We start from the raw sequence: 25489 nt of genomic DNA, 5'->3' as shown, positions 1-25489 counted from the left end.
CAAAAATGTACCAGTTCTTTGGGCTGGAGCTTATTGAAAGAGCAGAGCCGAACTTTAGGAAGATGGCTGTATTTATGTTTGTGTTTATATGTTTGCATTGCATAAATCCTATATGATGGATTTATACTGCTAGTTATTTCTTGCTATTATTAAGTGTACAGTAAAGTCAGTTTTGGGGGAAAGCACTTTAGTTAGCTCTGCTAAGGGAAACCCAAGAAAGAAGCTTTTAGTTTTCATTATTTAAGATTTGTTTGTCACAGGGAAGGAGTAACTACATTAGGAGTTGTCATGGTGGATCAGCAGATGCAAAGTGAGTGAGCCCAGTCCAGGAGGACAGGAGGACTCAGGAGGAGCCAGGGCCTCTCTTAGAATATTTGGGAAGTTATGGATTTTTTCTGTATGATAGATTCAGTTGTTTATAAGTATCACCATAAAGCTTATCTAACAGCCCGATTCTAATTTGATTCAACAGAACTGATCTTTCAAACCCGATTCTCCCTCTCAGCTTCTTCCTGTCTGTCCACAGAAATCTTATTACTTCATGTTACCCTGATTTCTCACTGTTTTCTTATACTCCATGGACTGAATTCTACCTGAAGAAACAGTACTTCTTCTTTTACCCCCAAGATTGATTTGTGTGGGGGGAATCTCTCCTTCTTATGGGTTTATCTGTTCTTGATTATTGTCATTTGTCTATGAAGATACCAACATCCAGGTTATGTGACTTCAGAAATGAAACTGGTGTCAATTTTAGGCCATCACCAGGTGGTGGTGGTTTTGGAGATGGGTGAAGCTGATAAGCTATGACTCCCTCATATTCTGATATTTTGATATTTAATGTCAAGATGAAGAATGATTTTATAGTCTCCTGCAACAGAGGGGGGTCTGCCTAGAAGGGAGCTTTTCTGATCCCACTGTTGAGGAGAATGGGATTTCTTTTCATTCTGCTCTTCTCTTACCCCTGTTCTCCCAATGAGATTTTCTGCGGCCATTACTAAGTGTGTGATCGCATTCCCGAACAGCAGTAAATCCAGTCCTAGATGTAGCATTTGAGATGAAAACCAGACAGCTGGGTGATATCTGGTAGGGCCGAACAATCCCCGTGGCCTGCAGCTCAGAGAGCAGGTCCACACACACGCACACTAAGTTCAACAGGGCTCAACTGGGTCGGGTTGACAGCTGATAACTTCTTAACTCAGAGGAGCTGCAGACAGAATAAAGGGTACTTTATGTACTTTTCAGAGCGAAGGTAGGGAAGAAGGAAGAAATGGGATTACAGCATCGTGGGATATAAGAGTGAAGAGTTTCAAAGAGGAGATTCAGCTGCAAAAAGGAAGAGATCAGAGAAAGCCAGTAGCTTCTGGCAAAGAGGAAGCTGTTGGTGGTTTTACAAAGAGGTGATCCAGTAGTGCAGTGGGGTCAAAAACATGATTGCAAAGAGCTATGGAAGGACAAAGCGGTGGGAAAATGAGGCAGTGATGGTAGACTATTCTTTGTAGAAGTTACCTGAAATGGAGAAGACATTCAATAGGCATTCAGAATGGAGGCCAAATTAGTTTTAGATCAGGGAGACCCTGACATGATGTACATAAACGGTTGTTGCAAGACGGGAACAAAATGGCAATACCAGTGGTTTGTAATTTTTATATAAATGTGCCAATATTAATATAAATATTTTATTTTAAAATTATTGAGAATTTGTAAAATATAATCAGTGAAAGTAAACGTTTACTATATCTCAAATATGCTCATAAATGTTTGCATTGCAAAATGTTCTCTTAGCCACTACTGCTTCTCTGCTTCCTTTACCTTCAGGGAGCCCTCTGAGTTGCCACCTCCTATGTAGGTATTCAAGGAAGACTCCTGGTCCCTCCTGCCACATTTAAATCCTCTTCAGGTAGTCTTAGGACCACCATCTTGAGACATCTCCTTCTCTCTGGGAAGGAGATTAGAGTTAACAGCAACTTAATTTCTTTCCTTGATATAGAGGCCCCAGACCTGAAAGGAAGGCTCTGCTCTCTGCCGAATTCTTCCTCTTCTCCATGAAAAGCAGTTGCCTGCTAAGAGTGTTCCTCACTTTGGTTTTTCATTAAGACTTTTCTGAGGGCAAGGAGAGGGGAGGAATGGAGACGATGCAAGGGGCAGCTGAAAACAAAAAAGCAGCTGGGGAGGCTTGTGGTGAAGGTGTTAGGAATGGGTGAGGGGACAGGAATGGAACAGGGTAGGGGGGAGGAGTAACTGAAGAAGGGGCCAGGAATAGTGAAGAAAGATGCTGATTGCTAAAGCCATTCGAGCAGAAGGAATCAATAAAGAAATCAAGAAGGAAACAATCAAGAAAGGAGTGGACAGAAAATTAGGAGGACACCGGTAGAATTGGAAATGAAGAGAAGTCATCCTCTCTGAAACAGCAAATGGCAGCAGAGGAGTGAGTGACGCAGGTGTCAGGGATCCTGGCAGAGACCAATGTGGACCCAGAGATGGCCTGAAATGCCCATGAAGGAAGATTTGGGGACTGGAATTCCCTTCCTATACTTCAGTTCAGCTCTATGGGAAGAGCAGTCCTTAAATTGAAAAGGAGGGAGGATGAGTTAACACAGTCAATTCAGGGGAAAAAGTCAGGAGTTAATGTGAGATTGTTAAAAGGAATGGTGAAGAGCAATAAGAGTCCTGCTGAGTTTCATGTGACTTTGTGGTAGCCCAGTTGACCAGAACCTTGCAGCCCATCTGAGAAATGGAAGGTAAGGATACCAAGGTCACGGGTGATTAACATGACAGAAGCCAAACTGGGAAGGACGAAGTAGAGTAGGGAAGAAAGCACTGAAATGGCAAATTATGGGATTCCATTTGGGTTATAAAGTCGAGAGAGGGGAAAGGGATAAATACCTAGAAGAAAGTCAGTACATGGAAGCAGATCCCACCACAAGAATGGGCAGACATGGGATTGTATAAGAAAATAAGGCAGAAATAGTCATAGAAGGCAAGTCCCAGTTCCAAAACTTAGAAAAAAGTCTTTTCTAATTGATGGCATTCAAGGTGTTCAAGACATGCTGAAGGTTTGCTCCAAGGGCTGGGGTGAAGTTGCATCCCACTGGTCTTTTTTTTTTTTTTTTTTGAGATTTTACTTATTTATTTTGAGAGAGAGAAGGAGTACCTGTGCAGGGGGAGGTGGGGAGAGGCACTGAGACACCCAGGCACCCCAATGCATCCCACTGGTCTTAAAGGAAGTCTGAAGTATATCAAGTTATAAATGTCTGAGCAATTATTTGTGTTGCTTTTAAGAAGTATTAGCATGTTGGGGCACCCGGGTGACTCAGTTACTTAAGTGTCTGACTCTTGATTTCAGCTCAGGTTGTGATCTCAGGGTCGTGAGATCAAGCCCCACTGCTCTGCACTAGGTGTGGAGCCTGCTTAAGATTCTCTCTCTCCCTCTCCCTCCGCCCCTCCCCATCACCCTGCTCACACACATGTGCTCTCTCTCCCTCTCTCTAAAAAAAAAAAAAGAAGAAGAAGAAGAAGAAGAAGGAGAAGAAGAAGAAAAAAAAGAGCATTAGCATGCAAGTGTTAAGGAAGTGGAAACATAAGGCAATCTCTCATTCCCTGACACAGATGGAAGGGTGTCGAAAATGTTTAGAGAGCACCAAGAGGTATACTGGGTGAGGCTGTGAACAACACAGAAGAGGGAATAGATCTAGAAATAATGAAAAAAGGCTGAGGGAAAGCCACTCTCCTCCTCCCTCCCTTGGGTAAAACATGACAGGAAAATTGAGACCTTCTTTGAAGAAGGCCATAAGAGATGAGGTAGAGCAGACCCCACACAGTTGGCCATTACCCAAGGTTGGCTTTTTGTTTGTTTGTTTTTACTTGCTGTGATAATGTGAGGGAGAGTTGGATGCTGAGGCATTAATGGACCCCAAATATGGTATTCTGCAGAAAAACCTCTGGAGAAGAGAAAACCTGGCCTCTTGTCATACTCATGTCCAGAGTTGATGGTGACAATGTTCCCTCAGGGTTCCTCAGTGTTCTCTCGCCTACTGCTCATTATCTGTCTCTTTCTACCTCCTTTATTTCTAGTTCTTTCTCACTTCTCAGGAATGATTGAATCTTTAACACTACTTCTTTGAGAATTCTACCCCACTCTCAGTAGAGGTCAAAATCATGTTTCTTATATTTTTTCGGTACATTGCTTCAGAGTTTGAAGGACTTGTAAATGCCCTTTTAAACAGTTTTTCTTTTTGAGCCATAACTTTTCCTCAGACATTATGTGAACTCTCTTTCCCATTCTCTCATGACTTTTTCTCCCTCACTCCCCCATCTCCTTTTCTCTTCTTTTCTTTCTCCCTTTCCTTTCCTTTCCTCTCTGTCTCTCTCTGTCTCTCTCTCTCTGTGTGTGTCTCTCTCTCTGTTTTTGTGTCTAGTTGGTACCACGCTATATGATACGTATTAAGGTAAGTGCTAGGTGTTAAGGTGTTAGGCCTATGGACACCCTCCTACTCTTTCCTCAAACTCTTGTTCTAAAGAAACCTCTCATAAGAAAGTCCAGTCCAGAGATATTTTCTAGTACATAATTCCAGAATGCCCACTTGCAAATACCTCCCTTAAAACACAATGTTTGTTCCGCATGTTTCCAGGATCTATTCCAGTATGTCAACAGCATGTTTATTCAAGACATCTCTCATTTGGTTTTTACTCTCTTAAAACTGACCCTACAAAATTATCTTCTAAGCCATATTTCTTCTTTCAAACATGGGCTCCTTAATAATTGAAAATATTTCAGTTTCCCCTTTTAAGTGCTCACAGCCCTGTTTCTCTCTTCCTCTCCAAAAATATATATTATACAACTTCCCTCACAGAGGTCTTTTGTTTTGTTTCTCTTTGTTTCCTCATCTGTCATGCAGTATCATTTTGAGTACTCAAGCTCTCTTTAAACTCTCCCATCTTTGTACTTCAGAGTCTCTTCACTCATCACCATCCACAGAAAATCATTTTGATCAGTAAGATAACACTTGTTATGCCTGTCTCTTAATGTTTTCATTAAGACTGAAACTAGGTAAAAGATATAAAAATACTTTGAAAAACTTATAACACTGAGCAGATATATGGTAGTCTTTTGATTTTGCTTTGGTTGGAAACAGAATTATACTTTTAAAAGAATTTCTAGATGATAAAAACACATCACATTTTACTGTTAGACTATATGCATATTGCCAAACATCAAAAGGAAACTATTCAGATGTTTGGTCTACCAACATGTCAACCATCTGGAGGTTTCCAAAAAGAGTACTTAAATCTTTATTATAGCAATGCTTTTGTGTTGTTGTTGTTGTTGTTGTTTCTGAATAGTTCACCTGATAAATTCCTTGGAAAAAGTTTCATTTAAACTGGTTTTTGGTGATATGCCAGTTATACACAGCTATATTTGTTACCAAATCTCTAGGCCCCTTTTTGGAAGATGCACATCTTTCCATGATAAATGAAGAATCATTAAGAAATTGAAAATTATGTAATAGGTCTTTTTCACTAAACTAAGGCTTGAAACTTAGAGCCTGAAGCCCCTTGAGTTAGGTGTTGCCCCTCTTCCCCATGATATACTCCAGTTTTTGAAGCTTGGATGTTACTAAGTAGAATTTGAAAGGGCCCTCTGTTCCTCATTCTGCAGCCCATATATCTATATATTGTCTCAAGTAACTGAGGTAGAACATTCTTTGAGGGTGGAAAAGAACCAGAATCCTGACTGCTTTCCTTTGAAGTTTATAGGTATAATTCCATGTTGGATAGGCTGGAGTAGCCCTGATCAAGGCAAATTTCAGAAAGACACAAGGGATCTTTTAGGTAAAACAAAACAAAACAAAACAAAACAAAACAAAACAAAACACTAAAAGGTAGAGAAAAAGACCAGATTATATACCTGCACTTACTCAGTAGGGGAGAAGAGTGTGGAGACAGATTCATGATCATATTTCTAGGCTAATAGAATCCATCTTATTCTGATTACACTGATATGCCTTGGAGAAATGGCTGCATGTATATGTCTTAAAAACCTTACATTTAATGTGCTCTAGTCAGTGGTATACTGGTAAAGTTTTAAAAATTGACTTTCTGGAAAAACAAACGCATGTATGCACATAAGTACATATGTGTATTGTAAATTTTACTGGTAGAAAGGATGTGTGACATATAACTTTAAAATAATAAAATATGTGATATTCTTTATTGTAAATTCCATACAGCCACTAGATTTTCACAGAATGCTTTCACTGATTTCTGTGGAAATTTATGTCTGAGGCCAAACTATGGTTGCATGTTATGTGTGATTGTAGTTCTGATATGAATATTAGTTCATATCTTTGTTTATGCAAATGAGTGAAGTTGAAACAACAAAGAATGAATGACAATGAATTTTACTTATTTGTCAAAGATGTAAATTCTTTGTTGAACTGGACAAGAGTTTTCAAATACTGAAGGAGTAGTATCTCAGGATTTTATGCTAGTCACATCATAATTGCTATAACAACTCATTTTTTAAAAATTTAATCTGCATTATAAATTTTTTCTATCACTTTCTTAAGTATAGACATAAGCAAATCAATAAACAATTAATAATATTTGCTTATTTCTATAATATAATTTTCCCACCACAGTCCATTTCAAGCTACCAATGTGACATCACTTAACGTGCAGTTGAGGTGTACGGTTGATGTATGCCCCGTGTGTGTGGATAGCACTGGCAACACACAGCTATGGTAGAACTAGTCAGAAGAGCATAGGTCAAAATGTAGTGTAATAGGAAGTCATAAGTTTTGAGTATGCCTTTTGCTTTTGTGATGATTAATCGTGTCAACTTGCTTGCACCCTGAGGTGCCCAGATTAAACATTATTTCTGGTGTGTCTGTATGGGTGTTTCTGGATGAGCTTAATGTTTAAATCTGTGAGCTCAGTAAAGCAGATTGCCCTTCTCCATGTTGGTGCACGTCATCCAGTCTGTTGAGGCAGTGAGGACAACAAAGGGCAGAAGAAAGAGGAGTTCGCTCTTTTTATTTCCTGCGTGCCTACTTGAGCTGGGGCATTCCACCTCATTTTCTGCCCTTGGACTAAATTACACCACCAGCTCTTCCGGTTTTCCAGCTGCAGATGGCAGATCCTGGGGCTTCTCAGAATTCATAATCGTGTGAGCAAATTCCTCGTAATAAGTAACTCTTCATAATAAATCTCAATCTCTCTATAAATATGTATATGCATATATGATATATAATAAATTATGTATATAATAAAATACCTATATACATACCCATGGTTAAGTACATAAAATACATATATCTCATTATATATATGTATATATATTCTGTTTCTCTGAAGAACTCTGAGAAGCCTCTGAGAACTCCATAAGATTTAATATAATTTATTTAATTATAAATTTATACAGGATGGTTTCAAGTAATGGCTGTGTTTCATAACCAGCTCATAATATTCCTGAAAATCTAACAATCGACACTCACATACTCACTGTCTATAATTTTTGCAAGTCAGACAGTTTTAGTATAAGAAACCTTTATCTGAGCATAAAGTAGGGGAGGGAAATACGCCAAAAGAAAACTTTTTGCCCTGGAAGAATTGGCTGGAAGTCTGTATCCAACCAGTGGACAGTAAAAGTATTGACAGTTCAAGCCTGCAGGTTATAGCATGGCTCTCAGTGACATCGGACAAGCAGCTTCAACTTTAGCCTTGGTAGTGCCAAGCCCAGCAATAATAGTGAGGCAGTGAAGGGGGAGAGAGGCAACACCCATAAGCAGGGCTTTCTGGAAGGTTGTTCTTTTCAAAGCCCAATCTTTAGAAGTATGTCTTAGTTTCTGTTCTCCCAGTATAAACATCAATGGAATTTTGAGTAATTTTTTTGAGCAATTGTTAAAAAGTATTTAAAGAAAGAAACCTCAGGATGAAGTCTCATCTTATGTGACTGGCCTCAAGTCTTTTCATTTTGGGCATTAAAAGGTGATGTGCCCTTTATTCATCTCCATATTGTGATGCCTGGTTTGTGTGGCAATATGGTTAGAGGACCATAGGAAAAATAGTCAAATTAATCATGTGAGACTTTAACACCTAACGCAAACCTACAACGAAACTCCAAAATACTTATTTTTGAAAATGACCACACACAAGAGCCTCAGAAAGTTGTGGTTTTATTCATTGACATTATGGGGTATGTTAAATCAACAGATGAATGAAGCATTCCTTGATGGTTGAGCTAAATTGTGAGCATTAAGACTTCTCAAAATTAACACCATCTGTGATGGTGAGAGGATTATACATGACAAAATGAAAAATGTTTATGTTTAATTAATTTTGACGTGATACAGAAAGACAACTATCACACTTCGAAGAGCAAGGCAAGTGGAATACTGAGGATCAGTACATGACACATGAATTCTGTTCTCCCTTCTTCTGCCAAAGTCTTCACTCAAGGGGTCTTATTTTGTCATGGGCTATACTAGTAAAATGAGAGTGGGGTAAAAACATAAGCCACTTGTAATTTTACAGTTCTGACTTGAGCTTGCATAATTTGAGGGGTTTTGGTCAAGGGTTAATTTCTTTCATTCTCCAAAGAGCAAAGCTAGGCAACAACCTTCACCATCCTTAAAAATACATTAAGGATCAGGCTTTAGAAAACAGGCAATTTCACTGAGTACATTTACCTGTTGGCTGGACTGATAAAAATGTAAAAAGTATAATGCCAGTGAAAAGCAAAATATATCTAAGTACAAGACTCCAGATTTCTTGATTCTTGTCCTAGCAAGTAGCATTTCAATGAAGTAGATTTTTTGATTCATTGTCTGATTAAAAGAAAAAAAATTGTAAGCCATGGTTGTTACAAATTATAAAATGTTATATAACATTGATAACATTTATAAAATTTAAATAGTACTAAGAACCCTACTGAGTGACAACAGCACTAGCTCCAGTTTGTAGGTGAGAACACTTATTAAATAACTTGGTTTGAAGTCCCACAGCTAGTTTTGGGTGGAACTAAGAAAAGAACTGAAGTTTCCTGAGTCCAAGTCCAATTTCCTTTCCATAATACTAGATTGCCAATCTTGCCCAGTAATGAGACTTGCCCACTTATTATTCCAAGCCCCTGAGGGATTGAACAGATATTTTTTTAGATGCTACGTTTTTGTCTCTGTGACCAAATAAGATGAGCAAAATTTCCAGAATTCCCTGCAGAGTGGATCACACATGGGTTTCAGTTTGAATGGGTTTCAGCAGGCCATGTCAAATGGGGCTTGTGAAAGGAATGAATGCTGCTCCTGGTCTTAGGACCTGGCTGATCCTTTCTTTCTTTTTTTTTTTTTTTAATTTTATTATGTTATGTTTGTCACCATACAATACATCATTAGTTTTTGATGTAGTGATCCACGATTCATTGTTTTTGTAGAACCCTTTCTTAAGGAAGTGATCGTTGATGGTGTCAATTATTCCCTTTATAATGTCTCTGCAGGTTCAATTCCAGAAAAGATTCGGGGAAAGGGGTGGGGAGTAATAACACTTTCCATATATTTTATCCCAACTTTTTCCCCATTTATGATTTTTTGTTGTTCAGAGACTATTTTTCACTGAAATAAATACCATATTCAGTCAGAGCAGTTGAGTTCCCTAGCCCAACTGATATATGATTCTATAAAACACAAAAGTAATACATGGATTATAGCTTATTGAAACACCTTAAAAGAAGTAAAACCATCGAATCATATAGTATATGTTCTTAAATGTTATTGATTTTCTGACTACCTTGTAAGTTACAATTATCAGCTCTTAATCAAGAGTAAAATGTGCTCAACAGAGGGCTTTTTATAAATGAACTTTTCTTTCTCTCCTCTTAGTTTGTATTAAACTCATCACAACCTAATAGAAATTTATACAGTTTTTAGCATAGATTTAAGCAGTCTTAATCTCACATCTCACAGATAACCATGTAGTTACTTTTCTCATTAGCATATTAGTATACATACAACCCTGAGTTGTTTTTGTTCAGTATGGTGGCTTTTTTTTTCCTTTCTGAAACTGAACTATTTTAAAAATGTGAAGTAAAAAAATTTTAAAAATAAATAATAAAAATTTTCAAAAAATTAATAAAATAAAAATGTGAAGTAAATTGTGTTTTAGTGTATTGCACAACTCAGTGATGCATCTTTCTCAAATCTGAAATAAAAGTGAGAAAATATTTTGAAACAAAAAGAGAGAAAAGAAGGTCTTACATGATATGGTTCAGAGTGTCTCCTCTACAATCAGCTTCAGATTTTAATTTACAGGTCATGGCCTCACAGCAAGGATTGGAACATTCCTTTAAAAGACACACAATGGAAAAGTGGGTTCAGCATTTTTTCTATAGACCAGGTACATGCAGTTTTAGTACATGATAGCAAAAAAATTTCAGTTTTTAAACTAAATTACTCCACTATATAGATTCCAGAGGAAATGACCAAGGAAACTTAAAAATAGAAAATAATGTTAAGTGCAATGAAAACTACCTCTAAAAAGGACAAAAATAGATTTATCAAAGAATTGCCACAAATAAATTTGGCCTAGATGATATTACATGTAAATTAATTTAAAACTTCAAGAGAATATTTCTCTGCTATTCAAACTATTTCAAGGTAGGGAAAAAAATTTAAAATTCTCAATTTATTTTACTAAGCCTGCATAATTCTGATAATGAGAGCTGGTAATGAATACACACACACATACACATGCACACACTTACACATATACACATGCACACACACCTGCATACATGCACATGTGCATTCATATGCATACACATGCATCCATACATATACACATGCACACCCACCTACATACATGCACATGTGCATTCACATGTATATGCATGCATCCATACATATACACAGGTACACATGCACACATATACACATGCATACACACCTACATACATGCACATGTGCATTCATATGTATACCCATGCATTCATACATATACACAGGCACACACGCACACATATACACATGCACACTCATCTACATACATGCACATGTGCATTCATATGTGTACACATTCATCCTATACACAGGCACACACACACATATACACATGCATACACACATACATGCACATGTGCATTCATATGTATACACATGCATCCATACATATACACAGGCACACACACATGTACACATGCATCCACACCTACATACATGCACATGTGCATTCACACGTATACACATGCATCCATACATATACACATGCACACACACCTACATACATGCACATGTGCATTCATATGTATACACATGCATCCATATATATACACAGGCACACATGCATACATGTACATACATAATTCTCATTTTTGAATATAAATGCAAAAGCTTGAATAAAATATTAACAAAACAGCAGTTTATTAATATAATAATTCTTCCATTACAACTATGCAGTGTTTTTTTTTCACCAAAAATACAAGGGTGTCTCCACAATACAGAATAAAGTAATATCATCCATCACATTAAGAGACTGAGGGTAGAAAACAACTAATATTATTGTGATAGATGGCAAAGATTAGAAAGTAAAGATAATCTATAAAGAAAGAAAATCTGGCTGATAAATAGCAAGAATATATCTAATAAAATAAACAGTAAGACATGGATTATTTATAGTCTATATTTTTATGAAAATTCTGACAAATACTATGAGACAAAGAAAAGATATGAAAGTATAATGGAAAGTATAAATCACATTTTCATTCTTTTTATGTAATAAAATATTTGACCTAGAAAAAATAGAGAATCAACTCTAAAAACAATGGATGAGTCACTAAGATCAATTTTTAAGGTAATACTAAAATAACACCAAAAGGAGTAATAAAGTAGAACCTAATATAAAAAGGTAAACACTACACACACTAATAGCAAAAAGAAAAATAGAAAATACTTCAGAATAAGCTTCATCATATGCAAGAACTACGTGAAAAACTATATTTAACTTTTCTGAGAAACTCAAAAGACAATTAGTCTTTTAAAACAATCAAATTGTGGGGTGCCTGGGTGGCTCAGTTGGTTAAGCATCTGCCTTTGGCTCAGGTCATGATCCCAGGGTCCTGGGATCAAGCCCAACATTAGGCTCCCTGCTCAGTGGGGAGTCTGCTTCTCCCTCTGCCCCTCACCCCGCTTGTGCTTCTCTCACTATCTCTGTTGCTGTCTCTCTCTCTTTCAAATAAATAAAATCTTTAAAACAATAAAACAATCATATTGTGAAAATCCCAGTGGCCCTCGGAGAAAAATATGAATTTCATGCATTTCAATCAGAATCTCAATTGTATTTGTGAGCAAACTGACAAAAAGTAAGTACCAAGAGCTATATGGGAGAATGAACACTGAAGAGTGATGATGCAAATTCCACCTCAAGAAATGAACACACTTAAGACTGTTGAATCACAGATCTGTACCTCTGAAACAAATAATACATTATATGTTAAAAAAAAAAAAGAAGAAGATGGCAGGAGGGGAAGAATGAAGGGGGGGAATCAGAGGGGGAGATGAACCATGAGAGATGATGGACTTTGAAAAACAGAGGGTTCTAGAGGGGAGGGGGGTGGGAGGATGGGTTAGCCTGGTGATGGGTATTAAGGAGGGCACGTTCTGCATGGAGCACTGGGTGTCATACACAAACAATGAATCATGGAACACTACATCAAAAAATGATGTAATGTATGGTGACTAACATAACATAATAATAAAAAAAAGAAAAAAAAGAAATGAACACACTTGCCACTGCAGATATTAAAATGCATTGCATGGTTAAAGTCATTAAAAAAGTGTGTGATAATATCTAGGTAGATCAGCAGAATGGTTGTTTTTAAGATCTAGAAATAGACCTAAATGTGTACATAAAAATAGTAAAATAGCATATGAGATCATGGAAAATTGGATTATTCACTAAAAGATACTATATAAAGTTTATAAACTACTTTTTAGGTAGGAAAACAGCTATATAAAATTCAGCTGTTCATAAGCCTGAACTCTAGTTTTATTCAACTCCTTAAGAAGAAAATCAACACAAAATGGAAGCAATACAGGAGCTGGCTGATATACTTAGACAATTTTAGATCCTACACATCACACAGTGTTTCTCTCTCTCTCTGTCTCTCTTTGTCAGTGTGCACTGACTATAGGCCCTGGGACTGCTGAAATCAGAAGTACCCCGGATTGTGAACAACTTCAAATGCCTTTCACCCAAGAAGCCATATGGGAATGCAAGCAAGGAGGAATGAGATAAACTTATATCTAACTCATTATAAAGCACCAAATCACTTGCATTATTTCATATTTCATTATAACTAAAAGAATATTTGTAATACTCTTTACAAATGATTAAGTTACACTATGAAATCTTCTAATGTAATTCAACAGTTTAAAAAGTCTGAATAAATAACTGAAGCATAGAGAGAATGTATGCCCTCCCCATTGTCATGCGGCCTCTTAAAGTAATGAATGAATCTTGGGTTACCACAGGCTTCATTCATTACTGGCTTTGGATCTTTGGAACTAGTTACTTAACTTTTCAGAGTTTTACTTCTCTAAATTGGGATAATAACAAAACCCATTCTGTAGGTTTGTTGTGTGTAATAAAGGAGATATGGTGTACATAAAAATTTATTTTGCAGATTGACACATAAAAAAATCTCTTCAAATAGTAACTCGTTTTTTTCAGTCTTAAAAGTAAAAGAAGATTGCTAGGACCTCAGAATGTTCTCTTAGAAACTAGTGTGGGATTGCTGGCAAATATTTATCAGAGACATTCTTTACAGTACATTGATACTTTGCAGGGACAGATTTTTATAAAGATTAGCAGAATTATAGTAATTATCTTAGATGTTTTATATTAATAACCTATTTTCTACAGGTTTATGTGATTTTTCTTTCTCTCCTTCTCTGTTTCATTTACTGTCTGGTTTATACACTGGCTTGGTGAGGAAAGGCCAGCTTTCTCTATGGAGAGACCTTGCTTCTAGATCTGTAAGTGTTTTTGCTCAACAAATGATCAACTGTGACTTTAGATGATTTAAGAATTTCTGACCAATATGTCTAGGAAAGATTGTAAGTGATATGTTATGGTTAACGATTTACTTCTTTACATTGAACTTTATACAATCATGTCATAAGTGTATCCTGGCTTTTGAAATGTCTTTCAAAATGTGTCGAAAACCAGTATTAAAAACACAAGTGTGGGACACCTGGGTGGCTCAGTAGGTTGAGCATCTGACTCTTGGTTTCAGCTTAGGTCATGATCTTAGGGTTGCAAGATGGAGCCCCACATAAGGCTCTGTGCTCAGTGTGGATTCTGCTTAGGATTCTCTCTCTCTCCCCTTTCCCTCCTCTCTGCCTCTCCCCTAGTTTGCAATAAATAAATAAATAAATAAATAAATAAATAAATAAATAAATAATAAAGTCTTTTAAAAAAATGAAGAAAACTGCAAGTGCAAGCCTATTTTTTTTACCATGATGCCATGTTTGTCTTTAGAAAAAATTTCCAAAAGAACATTCCTTGAAGAAGGAAAAGAAAAAGAAAACAGCATAATTCTCATGCTGCAATAACTCTCTAAAATTTTTTTAAATTGCAGATATTTTCATACCTTAGAAAAGCCACAATCACAGTCTTCTCCTAATTCCAGAAGTTGGTTCCCACACACTGGTTTCGTTATTATATTTTTAGGAATTGGTGCTTGCAGTAGGCACTTTGGTTTTTGAGATAAAATGTATTTCTTAAAATGTGAACGGCAGGATGTACTGAAATCCTTTGGGAATTTTGAACTGCAACCAGAAGAGAAATCATGAAATCTAGTGATAAATTAACATGAGAATCTGACTTCTCTAACTATATCACCTGGTTCAATGGAAATTCCAAATTCAATATCTGTTTAAGATTGCACTATGTTATATGTGGAGGGCAAAAGAGCATAAATACTACGCTAGTTGGAAAATTGTTTCCCTAAACACTGAGCTTGTAGAACTGGAAGAATTTAAATTCCTCTGTGGATCCAGTACTGTCCTAAATGGCAGGAATGATGAATGAGCCTCACCATTTGTGATCACCATTGAGGGCTGAGAGGTAAGAGATAATAATAATGAATTAATGAAAGGAAATAATTGCAGACTTAGGATATATTTGGATATATTTGTCTTCCTATTCATGAGGATTTTAAGAGCAAGGTATTCTTTTTTATTTTTCTATCCCAAGTCCTTGCAAAGTGACTGGCATTAGAAGCTAATTAATAACATAAAAATGGATTTAGTGATTAGTGATGAAGATATATAAGAATGTTGTCATCATCTTAATTAGATACATATTTTTAGAACACATATTATTATTTAATAGAAGTTTGTACCTCTTAATCCCCTTCATCTATTTTGCTCAACCCCTACCCCACTGTCAACCACCAGTTTATTCTGTTTTTATAGGTATATTTCTGTTTTTGTCTGTTTGTTCATTAGTTTTATGTTTTAGATTGCATTTATAAGTAAAATAATGTGATATTTGTCTCTTTCTGTTTGATTTATTTCACTTAGCATAATACCCTCTAGGTCCGTCCATGTTGACCTGAAGGGCAAGATTTCATTCCACTGTGTGTGTGTGTGTAGCATTTTCTTAATCCATTCATTTATTGATGGACACTTAAGTTGTTTTCATGTCTCGACTATTATTAAAAAATATGTTATTTAATGTTAAAATTATTTTAAGTTAAAATAACATGGTTACCATACTCATAATCTCTAACTTGGCATATTTGGAAATCTTAAATAATTAGCCCTGATAAGCTGGTCAAACCTGTGCATCAAGAGGCTATAGCGTGAATTAATGGGATTCACAGCCCTTGGTAAAAAATACCCATTCACTATATAGACTGCATCTGAATTCTTTAAGATTTAAGAAATACGTATTTTTTCTCAGGGGTGACAAGGTCTCACCTCAGATATTGATTCATCACACAACTCCCTGAGGGACACTTGGTATAATATGGAACATCAGGCATACCAAGGACATGACCCAACTCATGTGACATCACTCCTACAAGAGCCACATTATTCTTTTTCTTAGCCTGGAAAAAAAAAAAAAGAAACATCTATTACTTATATTCAGTTATTTCCTAGTTTGATAAAATAGTTCGACAGATGAAAAATAATGAGACATTAAGCTCCTTTCCCTGTCATTGGCTATTGTAAAATGTTGAATTAACATTTGAAGTGGCTGGCTCCTGTGAATCCAACCATTGAATCAATGCTCAATAAATATTTTCTGAGCTAACGAGGAGTTCTTGGTGAATGATGAGTAAATTAAGGTAATTACATTCTTCCTAAGAAGTACCATACTATGTATTCAAAGGCCTCCAAAACCTATTGTCATAATGCTTGACATTGGCAGTACTCGGCCATATGACATCAAAATGCACCTTCTCTGACCTCTCTGACCGTTGATACTGAAGATAATTAATTTGAAGTTGGCTCAGGCCACAGAGGGCATCTGGGTTCCCTTTCTGTTCCAATCGTCCGGTTCTTACTCCCTAATACCAACTAAGGAATGAGGACTTCTGGGAGGGCCAAGGTAAGGAGATACTCTGTTTTATAATCCAAGGTATCTTCAGTGTAACGATTTACCAGTAGGTTCATCTCTACTTTTATTTACTGACTCAGCAAATGTTCTTTGTGTTAACTCTGTATAAGGCACCATTCTGGTCTTCATAAAGGACACAGAGTCACAGGGAGCCTCACTATGAGCTTACAAACCTCAATAACAGCAACCGAAGCCGAGGAACACAAGGAATTCGAGGCTGCCATTCCTACACGTCCATTGCTGAAGCCATTTCCACTGTGTGAAAATTACAGGTCTGTTGTCACAAGCTGAGTCTTTGGAACCATTAGCTTTTGTCAGTTATGTTTCAGATTTCCCATGTTGCTCCACCCTTTTTATATTCACTAGGCTGCAGAAAAGCCTCTGCTATTCCATAGCATTGTATGATCACAGATGATCACCACCTCCAGGAGTCCATTTTAGTAAACCTGACATGGGTCTCCACATTCTTACAGGTGAGTTCCTAATGGTAGAACTTCAGCCTCTCTGACAACAGACTGGGGAGATACAATTGAACAGAAATCTCTGCCAAGAACCTTTTGGGATAATTCTCCACTCTGCCTTCATACACCCGGCACTGGTCAGCATCTGCTCACCTGAGTAGCTGTGCATGGTCATGTATCCTCATTTTCCCCAGGTTAGAACGATGCCAATTCAGAAAGTTGTGAAAGGTGTCACCTGTGTTGGGTACCACCTTGATCTTATCATCATCTGACCAGATTTCCATACCTACCAATGCCACTCGAACATCTATGGTATTATAAATCTGTGGGAAGAGCATTTTTTTTCATGAAAATGTTTGAGATTTCTTTATTGTCTTAAATCTTTTGTTCACCATAAGTGATGGATAAGTGTATCACATTTTGAAAATAGAAATCCTAGAAGTTGCCTTTGCTATATAGTACATGTGATTTTACCTTGATGTTAATCCTTGCCTGCTAAATTTCCCAAAACTCCTGACATTAAGCCACTGTGACCCTCCCAACTCCTTACTTGGTGAAACCATAGAGAAGCCCCAAGTTTCTCTGTGGAAATACATGTTTACAGGACAAATATCTTACCACGTTGAGTAGGTTCATCACATCAAACACAAAGCTTCTTATCAAAGTCAGATTCCCTTTATACATGTTATACTGTAAAATATGAAATGCAAACATAATTAAAAAAAAGTTGACGTGGTACAGGATTTAACATTTTAAGAAAAATTACACACTTCAACATAAGTAAATGTGTACTCATTCATGTCTGACTTATATAACACTGTGTTTCAACAAATTCTTTTTAAAGGTAAGAAAAAAAGTAGGCAACATATATATTTCAATGTTTTTCATTTTAAGTTGAAGATATCAAATTAACAATTTCAATATTTCTAACCATTTCAATATTATTAAAATTTGATTATAAAGCAATATTTGCTAATTTAAGATCACAGATTATAGTATTTTATGGATATAAATATAATTTGTAAAATATATACAGTTTTGTATCTACTCTATATTTACATAACAGGGTGAGAATTTTGAAAATATTTCAATAACCCATTCTTTTTTTGTTTTTCATCATTATGGTTGATTTCTTATAGCTATCTGGTATTAAGTATACTTCCAATATCTGAATATATTGGCAGCAGGTGGGTATTAAAGAGTTGGAAAGCGAATGAGAACTATTGGCAGCAAAGCAGGTAGAAAAGATGTGACAATCAGGTGGCCAGAGTGCATTTTCAGCTAAGATAGCTTATTTCCTTTGCTCATTTGATAAGAAAACTTAGAAATTGACTTAACTGCTCAAGAAGCATACATATTTCATACTCACAAAGGCATTATCCAGCACCAACAAGAGATCAATGTACTTCTCAGCCTGAAGAAAGTCTTCTTGCTTTACAAAGAGTAAAATAACATCATTAATAATCATCTTTATCCTAAAAGATTGAAAAATGTGCAATGAGATTTTTTTCCAGAGGGAAATTAAGTTAAAGAATAAGTAAGTGAATTATAGGCTTTACCTATGCCAGTAACTGTTGAACACAATGGTATACCATATATCATTGTTGAGATAATTGGAAGAAACGATGACATAGGAAATCTACACTTACCTCTGGGATATTGAGTGACCTGGAAGTTCGAATATGGCCTTGTTTCCTGCCAACACTTCTTACACCACAAGTGTGATTAGCCAGGTCTATCTCCTCCTGGTTATATGTGAGGACAGCATGTTCTTCTTGGTCTGTGCTTTTCAGAGGCTTTATCATATATCTTTGGTCATGATGTGTGAAGTATCCCCTGTGAGATACAGGCACTCATATTTCAAGATTCTCTGCCACACAGAGTCACAGTAATGACCAGAACAGAGTATACCTCTACCTAAATCATAAGCTCACACATACAGTTTTCATTCATAGGCTTTCTAGCTAACTTTTGCTAATTTAAGTTATAATCAGTACTTGTCAATAGTAAAATGAAGTCTATATTATTTACTAGAAATTTCTGAACAAGAATTGCTAAGATGAAGCTATCCCAGAGAATTTAGAATTTATATCATAAGCTCAATAAATATTTGTCCATAGTTTATTTATACACTTAGCAAACATTTCTTGGCAGGTCCTAGGAATATCATGGAGGACAGAGTAAAGAAGTGTTTAGATGCTGAGAACCCCAAAGGAGAGAAAGAATCATGAGCAAATCAGCCAGAGGAACAGGTTGTAACTAGTAGTAGTTTAAAGAATTCTTCTTTTTAGTAAGAAAATGAGTTCAGAAATATAAAGTGAATTAGTATGACAGAGGACTACAAATACAGCATAGATAGTCATTAAAAATTATGTCTATGAAGGCATTTTATGATATGGGAAAAGGCTTATGATATCACGTGGCATGAACCATGTTAGAAGAACAATTATATATATTTTATTTCATATTTCAACCATGTAAAAGATACATGTTTATATGCATAAAGTCTGCAAACATGACAAAATGTTAATGATAGCAGTCACTCCTAAGCACAATTTTGTGGTAATTATTTTCTTATTTGTACTTTTTCTTACTTTCTAAATTTTCCCGAATTGGCAAGAATTATTTTTGTAAACAGAAATATCACACACGAGCATGTGCGTGTGAACACATACACTGTTAAAAATCATGTTAAACATAATTATAAAATGATTGCAAGTGTGATACTTTAATCTTCATTTTAAAAGCATTTTATCTATGCAGAAGATTTCACCAAGATAATAAGACATGACATCCAGGAAGACTCAATTCTGTGTAATAGAATTGTACTTAATGTTTAATATTTTTGCAAGTGACTCACCTCAACCCATTACAAGTACTAATGCTGGCAACAGAATCCTTTTCATTTAATATGTGTCCATTATAGTAGCAATGTTCCTAAAGATGGAAAAAAAGAAATATATTTTTTTAACTATAAGAATAAACATATCACAGTTGTGGTGAAAGCTGTTATTTTGAATACGTAGGAAAGTTCTTCAAATAGTGGTGGCAGCCAGACCAGTTCCCAGAAACAAAAACAGTGAGAACTTTATTTTATGACCTGTTCCACTACTGACCCTGGAAATTCCATCTGTGATGGCTGAATTGTCTTTCCGGCATTAATTGCATGATAGAAAAGTCCAAGGAGTGTGAACTTAAGTGGTCTCTGGTGAAAGTAGTTGCTGCATCTGAGAAGTGGCCAGCCCCCCTGGGATCGACAGTACTTCCAGAGAGCCCTCAGGTTTGAAGACCCTCTTTTGAGAATTTGGCTTCCCTGTGTGAGTCCCTAAGACACTGTGCATCACATATCAATAAAATGAGGTACCCATTTTTCTAGATTCCAGGGTTCTCAAGAAGTCACACTACCACTCCTAAGCCCCTCATGGGGCTAGTCCAACTTGTCATTTTAATTGGCGTGTTAGTGGAATCCCTTTACCAGCATCAAAACCACAGCAAATTTGTTCACAACTAGACAGTCATACATGGTTGGTGCTCCATATAAGCAAAGTAGGGGGTCACTTACATAGAATGATCCAACAAAGCTATTGAATAAATTCTTGTTCAAAATAAACTGACTTGTTTTAGGGTCTGAAATTCCATCTATGTTTTTCTTGATTTGGAAGAAACCTTGTCATCATAAACATTTTCTTGTAGAGGACTTGGAAAAGGTACCAAATTAAGATATCATCAGCCATTCACACTTGAGCATGAATTAATTTAAGTGTTAGCAAAAATCCAGATATCCATGAAACCAGAGATTTTATGTGAGAGGGGAACAAAGAGCCATTTTGTGACAGAAGTTTTGCCTTTTTATAGAGACACACATGTGTGGGGTGCCCAAGGAGAGTGGCTCTGAGGAATTCACTTAGCTTGGTAACAGTCTATGATTGTCTTTTTGTATTCTCTTCCTGTTCTTACAGGAAAATCAGTCTTAGGCATTGATTTTCTATGTCTGACATCTAGGCCTTGGCATTATTTATGGCATGGTGGTTTAATGAGACATAAAATTATATTAATTAAATAATTAATATTCCATTTCTGACCGCAGGATATATGCATATATTGTTCAAAAATAGTAAATAGCTGTATGATGTTTCAGTAGCTACCAGGCAGAATATTTCTAACCTTTTGATAAGATGGTTTAGAGGAAAGTGGACTTGTGGTTGCTTCTACAAATGCAATACTTGGAAGCCTCCTACTATCCTTACCTTTAAAAAAAAGCTGACTATGATTTTTTCATCTTTTCATCTGTTGGCTCATTGGTCACAGACAAGCACCTTGTTTCCAAGTCCTTTGATTTCTTTTTTAATTGTCCTCGGACCTATGCATTTTACAACATAAGTGGCAGATCCCAGAAAGAATCCCAGAAAGTATTCAGAACCTACCATGTTCTGAGGGCTTGTAGTGATTTCCTCTCCTGTGGGTGAGTAATATATTTCAGTGTAGTCTGGCCGCAGGAGATGTCTGCAAAGTTCAAAAAGTTGCAAGATACACTTAGGGTGGTAATAAGGGCTAATGTTCCTGGATGATATTTAGCACTAAAAGAATGATTATGTCTACACTGAGAAACAGCAGACATTCTGACTCACTGATCCTTTTTCAACACTGGAACTCTGTTGCTGAAGCAAATCAAAGCATTAATTATGCCCATTAGATTCAAGGGAAGAATTGCCCCCAGATACTTTTCAGCTGAAAATTCTCTATCCTCAAATGGGTTATTTTGGTATTCTTTGCATCAAAGACTAACGTGCATAAAAGACCATTGTTATCAGGGAGAAGTTTACTAACAGATGTACAATTTGGTTGAGCCCCATCCCCAGGGATCTATCTCCAGGCTCTGTGCCCTGAATGACCCTTACCTACGTTCTTATAAAAATAATGGGAAGCCACGTCAAAAATTTGAGTTCATATGGGTAGAAAAGATTTTCAGTAAATTGGGAGAAGTATTAAGGAAGAAAAATATTTATCTGTGTTGCTCTCTTTGCTTTATACTTTGCATGTAATTTCCTTAGAAAGCCACAACCCTCTTAGCTAACATTAGCACAATCTAGTAACATCTAAAACTCAACGTGTTTCATGTCTTCTACTTCAAATAACATTAAATAGAGTCTCAAGAAGGTTTATTTTTCCATATTCTGTTAATATAATCTAGTGATTAGACTTTCAGGAACTACAACTTACTTGCTTTTTTGCAGGTGAAGAACAACTTCTTCTCCATTTAATGTAATCTGATACTGAAGTTCAGGTTCATATCTTTCCTAAAAAATATTTAATAATATACTGATATCAATTTATATTTCTGAGTCTATGTAAAATGATTATAATACAATAATACATGTAGTATATATATAGAATAATTACAAGTCCCTGTAATATAAAATAGTTCTCATATATTTAAAATAAGTAAAATAAAATACAAATTGTACATTAAGATGGATTTCCAAAAAGTACAATAATGCAGTAATAATACTCACAGATTAAACTAACTCTACCATGTAAGATAGGAACTTATTTTTTGCCCTCCTGTACAGTATACTATCCTGTGTATCCTAATGGATCACTAATGGCTTAATAATAAGGCACATATTTTTCTTACTTTAAAAAAACCAAACAAAATATACTAAAGAAAACCAACTAAGAACTACTAAGAATTGAGGTAAAAATTATAAGTACTTGCAACAATGTAAGAGTCAAAGAGTTAATATCTTTTTTAAGTTTGTAAATCTTGCTAATTAATGAGATAATGTTGAATTCTCCATCATAAGCAAAATGGTCAAGGAAAAGGCAATTCTGTGGGGCAGGAGGTGAGGGTACTGTTTGGTGAACTTGGCAAGAAACATTTCTTTCTAGAAATGGCTTCCCTTCCTGGGCTCTCTCCCTAGCCTCCAAACAGAGAAATGTCTAGGCAGCTTTATTTTTTCTGATCAAGTGAAATAGTTAACTCTCTTCCTACTGCTTAAATGTAAAAGCATTCTGAGAATCCTACGTTCTTTTCTGGACAAAGAGAAGCTGTGGATATGGGCTTCAAAAGTAAACTGTTAGGCATCACCTCTATTACTAAAAAGACCCTTTATTGGCTCTCTGATTGTGAAATCCCACTATTATTCACATTACTTACCTCTTTGCCATTCTCTGTCTGGTTGTTCTGTATCTCCCTTTTGTGTAAAATGTGTAGTTTTTTAGGACGAACTACTTCATAGAACTCTAATTCAGGTATTTGCTTTATGGCTATTGCTGGAGAAGAAAAGAGAAAATATTAATATAATACATTTAAAGGTCTTGGGTTTTGTTTTGGTTTGGGTTGGTTGGCTTTGTTGAAATGGCATGGAAGGCTGAATTCCCATCCAGAAAGTAAGTATTAAGAAAAGCAAGGTCGTCCTTCTTCCTCCTTATCAACTTTGATAACAAAGAAATTTTATTTGCTCTATCTACTTATTCTGGAAAGACAGGGAGATGATGAAATAATTCTTCAGAGGATTGCTCAGTACATGGAAGCTTATAAGAGCCAGGATTCTGCCTTGTAGTCCAGTTCCCTCTTCCTCTGTAGTCCTCTTCAAAATTGTGGATCTTTCTCTCAGTGTTCTCAGAGATCTCTGTTTTTGCTTTCTATGTCTTTTTCTCTTTGTGGTGCAACCCCTGACTACCTCTTCCAAAAATCAAATTTTTCATAAGCATTTAATACCTCATTATTAGAGAAGACTCTATTAACCACTATTTTATTTTTATTTCTAAGTGTAACAATAAACCATTGTTTTTCCTCTCATTAGCATTTACCCTCAAGACTTCAGATTTCATAGGAAACAAAGTTTGTGTTATCCCCTGCTGGAGCAATTTCAAAGCATCAGATAGCAAGTAGGAAAATCAGATAGCAAGTAGGCTAAATGTCCTTCTTGATACACTTGGTATAATATTACACAGACAATTTTATATTTTGCTTGCATATAGTAGGAAGAGAACTGATATCAGAGCCAAAGGATGTGGTCTTAAGTCCTAGCTAAATGACCTTATAAAAGTTATTTTGCTTTCCTATCAGTTTACTTATCTAAAATGGAGGTTGATGTAAAAATTGAATAACATAAAATATATAAAATTATGCAGCACTAGTCTAGGAAGATGGTATAGGTGCACTTTATCTACCTTTTCTTTTAATTTTTCAATCACTCATGTAAGGTCAGTCTTATTTTTAAATGCTCCCATTTTCAAAGGTAAATGTCTATGCTTAGAGACAATTTCCCACTGAAAGACAGGGTGACCTTGAGAACACGAAGCAGTTTAACACCTGGCTGATGTGGAGAACCTGAAGGAAAATAATCAAGCAAAAATTTTCTCCTAGTCAGACCCCAGAGTTCTGCTATGATGCTATCCCAAGAAGGACTCATTACACCGGAAAACAGGAAATTTATAAATATATTACTAAGAGTTTTTTTTAATCAATGGAGAATATGAATCCAGTTAATGGAAAGAGTTGTGGGGTTGAGGTTAGAATAAATTTTAATAAATTTTAGTCTTTAACTGTTCAGTTGGTCAATTAAGTTTTAATTTTGCTTAATACTGTAATTATGTCTAATGCTAATTTTACTTAAAAGTCTTCCTTGTCATCCATCCTAGCACAATTTTTGGTCAAATTGTGTCTTGATAGATGATTGTCTCTTTATGGAGTATAAAATATCAATGTTATTCAAGATAGCATTGGAGATGGTGAGAAAATTCTTGATTTCTGATCTGGAAGTTAATCCTCTGGTGTTATTTGGGCTGTATGTTTTAGAAAATACAATTATAGATCTAGGAGAATTATTGAATGAGAAGTAAAATTTCAGGTACATCCTAACTAAATTATTATACGAATCACAACACCTTGACTATGAGCATGGAGTTTATGTAAATTGAGTAAATATACCAAAATGCAAACAGTAGTGATCTTTGGGTCATATAAGAATGTTACTTTTTCAAGGGTACTTTAAAAATGCATTAAATAATTTGACTTTTGTATAAAATGTCAATATTTTAGTGCTTACCTTGAGTTTGAATGATGAGCCAGAGGACAGAAAGTAGTGCCAAAGACATGTTGCCTACTGCATATAGCTGAGAAGTCCCACACAGCATGAAACTGGTTTCCCCAGCAGTCCGGTTTTATCTTCCCCTTCTTCTCTTTACAAAAAATAAAAAACAAAACAAAATAAAACAAAAAACAAAACAGAAAAACCTCAAGCATTCTTTGTGAGATTAGGGAATGTTTCTTAATGGTGTTGGGAAATTGCCAAGAAATTGCAGTGTCAAGATCATGAGAATGTTCCTCATTTAAGAGAGGTGTTTATGTCTGTGGTTACAGCTTGTTAAGGAATTTATATCTGGACAGCGGCTTGGCCCTGGTGTTC

The 25489-nt window shown here is 35.9% G+C and overlaps 1 protein-coding gene across 1 annotated transcript; it reads right to left on the bottom strand.

The window, feature by feature from the left end:
- Positions 1-8155: 8155 nt before the first annotated feature.
- ADAMDEC1 (ADAM like decysin 1) lies at positions 8156-25256 on the bottom strand. The gene is made up of 14 exons (XM_028114364.2): positions 25130-25256; positions 23233-23348; positions 22296-22372; positions 21500-21578; positions 19936-20012; positions 18725-18911; positions 18445-18507; positions 17694-17765; positions 17229-17398; positions 16788-16869; positions 15972-16102; positions 14639-14816; positions 10248-10333; positions 8156-8825 (listed from the first exon to the last, which is right to left on the bottom strand). Exons 1-14 carry the CDS (start codon positions 25215-25217, stop codon positions 8819-8821), a joined length of 1413 nt encoding a protein of 470 aa, XP_027970165.2. The 5' UTR covers positions 25218-25256; the 3' UTR covers positions 8156-8818.
- Positions 25257-25489: the final 233 nt, after the last annotated feature.

Source organism: Eumetopias jubatus, unplaced genomic scaffold (genome assembly GCF_037043125.1).
Source record: "Eumetopias jubatus isolate StellerSeaLion01/CBP00866 unplaced genomic scaffold, mEumJub1_p1.0 scaffold_2, whole genome shotgun sequence".
In the NCBI taxonomy this organism is placed as follows: Eukaryota; Metazoa; Chordata; class Mammalia; order Carnivora; family Otariidae; genus Eumetopias; species Eumetopias jubatus.
The sequence above is the reverse complement of the archived record's forward strand: the minus strand, read 5'-3'. Positions and strand labels throughout refer to the sequence as shown.